The sequence below is a fragment of the Lissotriton helveticus genome, chromosome 3_2 (assembly GCF_964261635.1).
Source record: "Lissotriton helveticus chromosome 3_2, aLisHel1.1, whole genome shotgun sequence".
NCBI classification, from domain to species: Eukaryota; Metazoa; Chordata; class Amphibia; order Caudata; family Salamandridae; genus Lissotriton; species Lissotriton helveticus.
The window spans coordinates 128,090,082-128,098,426 of NC_136062.1; the positions used below are offsets into that span (position 1 = coordinate 128,090,082).

Here is an 8,345-nt window from a genome sequence, read left to right on the forward strand (position 1 = left end):
AATAAGTGATCTCTTAGCGAGGTTTAGACAGAAGCCTGGTGAGACGCTATTAGCGTGGATGGTGCGCCTTTATGATCATGGCGCCTCTGGGGTCATGTTAGATGAGGGAGATGCTGCCAAATTTTGTACTCTCAGTACTGATCCCACTGTGCAGGGATATTTTCGGACCATCCATGGTGATGACCAAACTACCCTGTTGCAGCTAGCTGCGCGGGGGTGTGGTCACAAGTACCCCACAGATTCTGACTGGCCTGGGAATGAAAAACCATGGTTTACCCTAAGAGATGCTGCGCAGAGAATTAAGGAGGAAGGGATGAAGCTGGCTGTTCTTGTAGGTGAGGCGCATAATTTAATGGGTCAGTTAATGACTGGGTTAATGCGAAACAAAATCATTTGTTTGGCGCCCCCTGCATACATAACGGTGGTAATGACTTTAATTAATCAAACTGGCAATACCATAGGAGAAGTAGTTGAGGCAGTCCGTGAACTGGGAGAGCTTGGGGAATGGGCCAAGCCAGACAGGGCTTCGCGCTCAGAGTCCCATACTGATAACAACAGAGTGACCAGACGTGATATGTTCTTGGCGCTGTTAAAGGATGGGGTGTCAAGGAGTGAGATTGATGGTATTGAGACCAAAAGCATGTGGGAGATGTACCGTAAGCGAGGACTGGATAAGAAGGAGGGGAGTAGGCATGTAAACAGAAAAGATAACAAGAAAGTGAGTCGCAGGGATGCAGAGCCTGAGGAGAAGCCTGAAAAAGCGGGTCAGGAGAGAGAGAGAGAGGGAATCTCATGTGAGAGTGACAAAAGAGAAAGGTTGGGACCGAGATTGCACAGATTCAGATGGGGACCGGGAAGAGGAGGAGTTGTTCCCTGAGGGTTACCCAACATTGTATTCAGATCTGCCCCGGGACCTGCGCCGGGCAGATGCAGAGCTGCGCAGGCGAAAATTAGATTAGGAAAGTGGCCAAGCTCCGGTGCAGGGATGGGCTCGCAAAGATAATAGACCACATGTGAGGGTTGAAATCTATTGGAAAAATAGAAATGTTCAGGAGGTGCGGGCTTTGGTAGACACGGGAGCGGAGGCCACATTGATACATGGCAATCCACGAAAATTTAAAGGACAATTTTTTACTATCACAGGCTTGGGAGGACAGGAAACACCAGCAGTGCAAACGGTAATTCAGATGAAAATAGGCAGGCTTCCCAAGAGAGCATATACTGTTTTGATTGAAGCTGGCGCATGACAGTTGATTACAGCGAGCTTAATAAGCATACACCCCCTTTGACAGCCGCGGTCCCAGACACCATCACTTTGATTGAGAAAATTCAGAAACACAATGGGACATGGTATGCGGCACTTGATATTGCCAATGCTTTTTTCACAATTCCAATTGCCCCTGAGTGCCAGGAACAATTTGCGTTCTCATGGAATGGTAGGCAGTTCTCGTTTCAATGTCTTCCTATGGGGTATTTACATAGTCCCACAATCTGTCACGGGCTGGTGGCAGAGCATTTGGACGAGGTGTCAATCCTTTCTGGAGTACAACTTTGTCATTACATTGATGATGTGTTGATTCAAGGAGAGACCCAAGAACAGGTGCAGGCTCAATTGGACAGAGTGGTAGAGCACTTGCAAAGCAAAGGGTGGGTGATTAACCCCGAGAAGGTGCAGGGACCCTCTCAGAGTGTAAAGTTCTTGGGCATTCAGTGGCATCAGGGACACAGAGAAGTGCTGCCACAAGTGAGGCAAAAGATCAAAGAGTTTGCAGTGCCAAAAAACAGGAAGGAAGCGCAGCGCTTCATTGGATTGTTTGGTTTTTGGAGACAGCACATTCCCCATTTGAGTCAGATTTCGGCCCCCCTGTACAAGGTAACGTGGAAGAAGCATGAGTTTGAGTGGGGGGAGGCACAGCAACAGGCGTTTGAGTCAGCAAAGGAGGCCATACAGCGTGCCTTGGACTTATGGCCCATACGAGAGGGAAGTATGGATTTAAATGTAACTGTTCAGGATCAGTATGCAACCTGGAGCCTGTGGCAAAAGCAGGGGAGACAGAAAGTGCCCCTAGGGTTTTGGACAAAGAAATTACCTGATGCTGGAGAGCGGTACACTCCTTTTGAGAAGCAGTTGCTGGCATGTTATTGGGCTCTGGTGGATACCGAGCAGTTGACCCTAGGGCACAATGTGTTTTTGAGACCTGAGATACCTATCATGCAATGGGTGATGAGCTCACCCGAGACACACAGAATTGGGCATGCACAGGAGGCTAGTGTCATAAAGTGGAAGTGCTACATACAAGACAGAGCGCGAGTTGGTCCTAAGGGTACCGCCGTGCTGCATGAGCAAGTAGCACAGACTCCTGTAGCAGATGCAGAAATGTTGCAAGATGTACCTAAAGTGCGAGAGTGCCCGGTGAAATGGGGTGGGCCTTTTTCAGAGTTGTCCGCGGAGGACAAAAAGCATGTGTGGTTTACAGATGGCTCAGCCAGATATGTGGGGACCAAGAGACATTGGAAGGCAGTGTCATATAACCCGGTGACCGAAAAGTTGTTGTCAACTACTGTAGAGGGAAGAAGTAGTCAGTTTGCAGAATTGTATGCTGTTTACCAGGCAATAAAGCAAGAGCTCCCTGGTACATGTCACATTTACACTGATTCATGGTCTACCGCCAATGGGTTAGCCACATGGCTTCCCACATGGCATGCTCACAATTGGATGATTCACAATAAGAGAGGTTTGGGGAAAGGAGTTGTGGCAGGAAATTTGGGAATTGTTGCCCCAGAGTACAGTTACAGTTTATCATGTCGATGCTCATTGCCCGACTGACTCACTAGAGCGTTGGTGCAATTCCTTTGCAGACCAAGAAGCGAAGATTCATGAAGCTGAGGTGGAGACGCAGGATTCTGACTTGGTGGGCATGGCTAAATGGGCGCACCAGAAAAGTGGACATTTGGGCGAGCGAGCCACTAGCAGGTGGGCTGAAAGTAGAGGGATGTATATTCCCCTTGATTTGATTAAGACTGCAATCATTCACTGTCCTGTTTTTCAGCATACTCAGCACAGACCAGTTCCACAGGTAGTGAGAGGCCAGCTAGGCAGAGGGAAGTTACCAGGGAAGATATGGCAAATTGATTTCATCGGGCCAATGCCAATGAGTCGAGGATGTCAGTATGCATGCACAGTGGTGGATACCTATTCTGGCTATCTCATCGCCTTTCCATGCAAGAGAGCAACCCAGTCTAACACTCTGAAAACGTTGAATTTGTTGATCTTGTATTACGGAATTCCATTGCAGGTCCAAAGTGACAATGGGTCACACTTTAAAGGAAGGATGGTGCAAGATTTTTGTGTGCAGCATAACATTGAATGGATCTATCACATACCTTATTACCCACAGGCAGCAGGTTTGATTGAGAGAATGAATGGTTTGCTGAAAGAACAGTTGAAAAAGTTGTCTGATGGGTCATTGAAGGGGTGGAGGGATCACTTGCCTGATGCATTGCAGATTTTAAACAACCGACCTCTTGCTGATGCAGAGACTCCTTTGATGCGCATGTTGACCCCAGCTTTGCAGATTAAGCCCCATGTGGCCACAAACACGATTCTGTATTGGGAGACAGCTCCCGGAGCTTTGGCTCCATATCGTGACACACCAGAAGCTGCCGGTCTTGATTTACATGCTTTGAAACTCTATCGATTGCAACCACGAGACATTACTTTGATTGAGACAGGAATTGGAGTTCAAATTCCCCCAGAGCATTTTGGGCTAATCGCCCCTCGATCAGGGCTTGCCCTTAAAGGCATCCAGGTTTTGGGAGGGGTGGTCGATGCCGATGACCAGGGGGAGATCAAAGTTATCCTATTGAACAGTGGAAACAATGATATGATGGTGCAACCCGGTGACCGTGTTGCCCAAATGGTCATCATGCCGGTTTATGGAGGAAATGTCATGAAGGGGACGGCCCCAGCCCTTCTAACTGTGCGAGGAAAGGGCGGGTTCGGATCTACTGACAAGAACCCAGGGGCAAAATTGTGGGTGGAGTTCCCAAACAAACCTCCTGAACCTGCAGAATTGATCGCTAAGGGCAAGGATAACATCCTAGTCATCATGAAACCTGGACAGGAAAAGTGGGAAAATGTACCTGCTGAAAAATGTTATTTGCGAGAGTGATTATACCAGTTTGTTTTCTGTTTCTAGATCACAGTATGGCTTGCCGCTGCGATGCTTGTGCTGTGTGGTCGGTGTTTGGGCGTGTCCGGAGGGGTCCGGGAGGGCCCGGGGATGCCGAAGGGGATCAACCGCCCGAGTCGGATGACAGCATTGTTGCAGCAACTGGATAACATCTGGACCTACTTGGCCGGGAATGTGCTGAACACTTCTCACTTCTGTATGAGAAATCTTCAGAGTACAGCTGATATGATATCAACGTGTCTTGTTGCCGTACCTACCCCTGCACAGGTGCTTCTGCACATTTTCAACCAAACTAACTTTGATGGGGTAGTGGAGGAAAGCGATGTTCAAACACATCTGAGTCTTTATGAGTACTGTCGCTTTTGCCTGGAGGTTACAAATAGCCTCTGGAGGAACATGACAAGTATTGGTACCTACAATATCTCTACTGGAGACGTTTGCTATCAATTAACTTGTGACCCTACCAAGATTGGCAAGTGTGGCCAATTAAAACTAGAGAAAAGCAAACAATTGACCCATGATCAACAAACATTATGTCAGACACGACATGACAGTTTTTGTAGTAATGTTACCAATTATATGGTTTGTAATCACACCGTATTAGCCGCTAGCCATGTTAACCATGTGAAATTACCTAAAGGATGGTTGTTCTCGTGTGGTAATATTTCATACACTTATATACCAGCTAACATAACTGGAGGACCTTGTGCCTTATCACGATTAAGTCTTATGCTTTTTCCCATGCATTCTGTTACACGTATTCGCTCTTCTAGAGCCGCTATTCAATTACCTGAGGATTGTGACTCTGATATTGATTTGCTTTCCAGAACAGAATATACCAGTTTGGCTCTGTCCATTGTAGGAGTGCCAGGACTGTCCGTTTATAATGCCAGAACAATTGCTAAGCTTGCCTGTTTAATTGTGAAGAATCTCAATCACACTTCTGCCGCTTTAGCTGAATTATTATTAGATGTTCAAGGAACAAGAAAAGCTGTTTTGCAAAATAGGGCAGCTGTAGACTATTTGCTGCTAAAACATAACCACGGTTGCGAGGACTTTGATGGGCTCTGTTGTTTCAATTTATCTGATCATTCTACATCTATCCATGCACATATTAATGCTTTGAAAGATTTAGTGAAAGGGGTTACCCAAGACGTTGACCTAGGATGGTGGGATTGGTTGTTTGGGTGGCTGCCTAATTTTGGACAGCTTAGGTATATCTTGGGTGTTATTATAGTCATTATTTGCATTTTTATTTTATTATGTTGTTGCATTCAATGTATTCCTAATCTTGTCTCTCTTTTTAGGCCCAGATCCATGGTATTTAGGCCAATGGGGTATGATAGGTGAATCGAAGGTCAAGGGGTGGAATGTACTGCATTTGCCATTTTACACGTGCTAAATCACATGTTGACCTCGATTCCATGCAATGCTCTGATCTTCCATTTTGTTGCATCGCACTTCCATTTTGTGCTGCCTTGACCGGGAGTTACACTTCAGCAGTAACAAACATGTTTTTCACGTAAACCAGTACAAGCAGGTGCGAGGCATCTCGTGAGGATGCCTCGTGAGGTTATGTTGTACCTTCAGAGTGTTGCATTCCATACTTATCGCTAGGACAGAGGGAGGATGGCCGTGCAAGTCTCCAAGGCCGGAGATTGGGAAAGGAATGTCTTGCCTCGGCACCGCCCAAACAGAATCTGGCCAGGTCTGTCTGGGTGGGTCTGATGCAGAGATGGGGCCGGCACCTGCCAATCGATGGGCGAGAGCGCCTGCTAGAGGCTTCTCGAACATATTGATTTAAACTATAAAAAGCGGTGTCTGTGGGGTGGAGCTCAGGAACTCAGTCTTGGAGTGGACGCACTCGCGGAACAACTTTGGTGCCCGAAGAGATTACTCCCTGAGCTGCTGGTCTACGGGTTCCTGACTTGGTGTTCAGTGTTTGGCCCAGGGATGTTGAAGTCTCCGGTGCTGCAAATGAATCTGGTGAGGTGCTTTGTACATTAACTGTTTATATACCTGTATTCATATTTATGTATATAGTGTGGTGTATTCATTGTTTATTGCCTTTCACTCGGTGCTTAAGAATTTATTGGCTTCAGTGACTCATTGCCTTTGCCTACAATATTAATGAAGCTCATTTTTACCTCCAGTGGAGTGTTGGAGTTTCTATGTGAGTAAGTGGTGTGCGTAAGTTCAGATTACGCAAGTGGGCAAAGCAATACACTCATCTTTTAGCATGGCTCTGAAATCGACCAATCCCACTTGTCTATTGGGCCGTTACTTACATGCTTTGATGGACTCAGCTAAACAATTTGCCCCCAAGTTACCTGAAGAGGAAAAGGGAAACTTTATGGATGTTCTGTTAGACGAGCAGGATGCTGCTAGACAAGTTATTCAATCAGGTCTAGATACGGCTTACTCAATAGTCAGAATTATAGGCTCCTCCATAGCTACAAGAAGGCAAGCTTGGCTTCCTTCTTCTGGATTTTCTCCTGATGTCCAAGCTACTCTTGTTGATTTGCCCTTTGACGGATCGAAGCTTTTTGGGGAAAAAGCAGATTCGGCCTTGCAGAGGTTTTAGGATAGCAGAGCCACTGTGAAATCCTTGGGATTGCAGACTCAGTTGAGAGGCTTTGGCTTCAAGAGATATCGAGGCTTTGGAAGGTCTTCCTTTCGCAACTTCCGTCAACCTCAGCAGCAGAAAATTCCACTCTATAAATCTTGTAGAGGAAGAGCCGGAGGTTGCAAACGTGGTTCAGCCCGCAATCTCTCCTCCTCCTCTTCTGCCTCTCCCGCTCTCTCTGGTACTGCAGGAAAGCAGCCCTAGATCCCCCATCCTGTAACATGTGGGTCATGGAGGGGGCCGGCTGTCCCACTTTCTGCAAGGTTGGAAATCGGTCACAATAGACCTTTGGGTTTTAAACCTTGTGGAGAATGGGTACGCCCTTCCCTTTTGGGAATTTCCTCCTTACCCTCCTTGCCATGGTTATTGTTCAGAGGACCATTTGCTTCTTCTGCAAAAGGTTCTTGCATTACTTCAAAAAGGTGCGATAGAGGTGGTTCCAGAGCAGGAAAGGCCTCAGGGATCCCCAAAAAGGACGGCAGGTTACATCCGATCCTGGACCTCAGGATCTTGAATATTTACCTGAAACAGGAGAAATTCAAGATGCTGACCCTTGCGCAGGTTCTTCTCACGCTGCAGGAAGAGGACTGGATGGTGTCGATCAACTTACAGGATGCGTATTTTCACATTCCGATTCTGAAGTCACAGAGGAAGTATCTCCGTTTTACGGTTGGGTCGCAGCACTACCAGTTTGTAGTCCTTCCGTTTGGTCTTACTACTGCACCTTGAGTCTTCACAGAGGTGATGGCAGTGGTGGCAGCTCATCTCAGAAGGGTGGGGATTCTTATTTTTCCCTATCTGGATGACTGGCTGCTCAAAGCGGAGATGGTGCTTCATTATCTGCGGGTAACATCTCATCTGTTGTTTGACTTGGGTTTTTCAATCAATGAGTCCAAATCTCACCTGATGCCCTCTCAGCGCAACCTGTTCATAGGGGCAGTACTGGACACTACTGTGTGTTGATCATTTTCTCCTCCACAAAGAATTCTCGACATTCACGAGATGATCCCTTTATTCCACAATGGAGCGGTTGTTCCAGTTCTGAAGGTCCTTCGCTTGCTCGGTCTGTCCGCTTCCTGCATTCTGTTGGTCAACAATGCACGCTGGCACATAACGGCGCTCCAGTGGTGTCTCTGCAGGCAGTGGTATCAGCACAACGGAGATCTCAGGGAGTCTGTCAGGATCTCCAGAGAAGCTGCAGCGGATCTGTCTTGGTGGAGCGTGGAGGGCAATCTGTCTCATGGAAAGCACTTTCAGCTTCCTCCATCGGTGGCCACGGTGATAATGGATGCCTCAACCCCAAGGTGGGGTGCTCATCTGGGAGATCTGGGGATAAAGGGTCTTTGGTCTCCGAAGGAAAGGTTGCTTCACATCAACTTTCTGGAATTGCGGGCGATACGTTTGGCGCTCAAGGACTTTCTCCTTTCCCTTCGCGGTCAGTCCGTTCAAGTCCTGACAGACAACACTACCGCAATGTGGTATGTCAACCAGCAGGGAGAATGAGGGTCGTACCGTCTCTGCAGAGA

The 8,345-nt window shown here is 47.3% G+C and overlaps 1 protein-coding gene across 1 annotated transcript; it reads left to right on the forward strand.

Annotated features, from left to right (window-relative positions):
* Window positions 1-4,218: 4,218 nt before the first annotated feature.
* On the forward strand, window positions 4,219-5,543 carry LOC144826394 (uncharacterized). The gene has a single exon (XM_078684712.1). It carries the CDS (start codon window positions 4,224-4,226, stop codon window positions 5,541-5,543), a length of 1,320 nt encoding a protein of 439 aa, XP_078540838.1. The 5' UTR covers window positions 4,219-4,223.
* The last annotated feature ends 2,802 nt before the right edge of the window (window positions 5,544-8,345 follow it).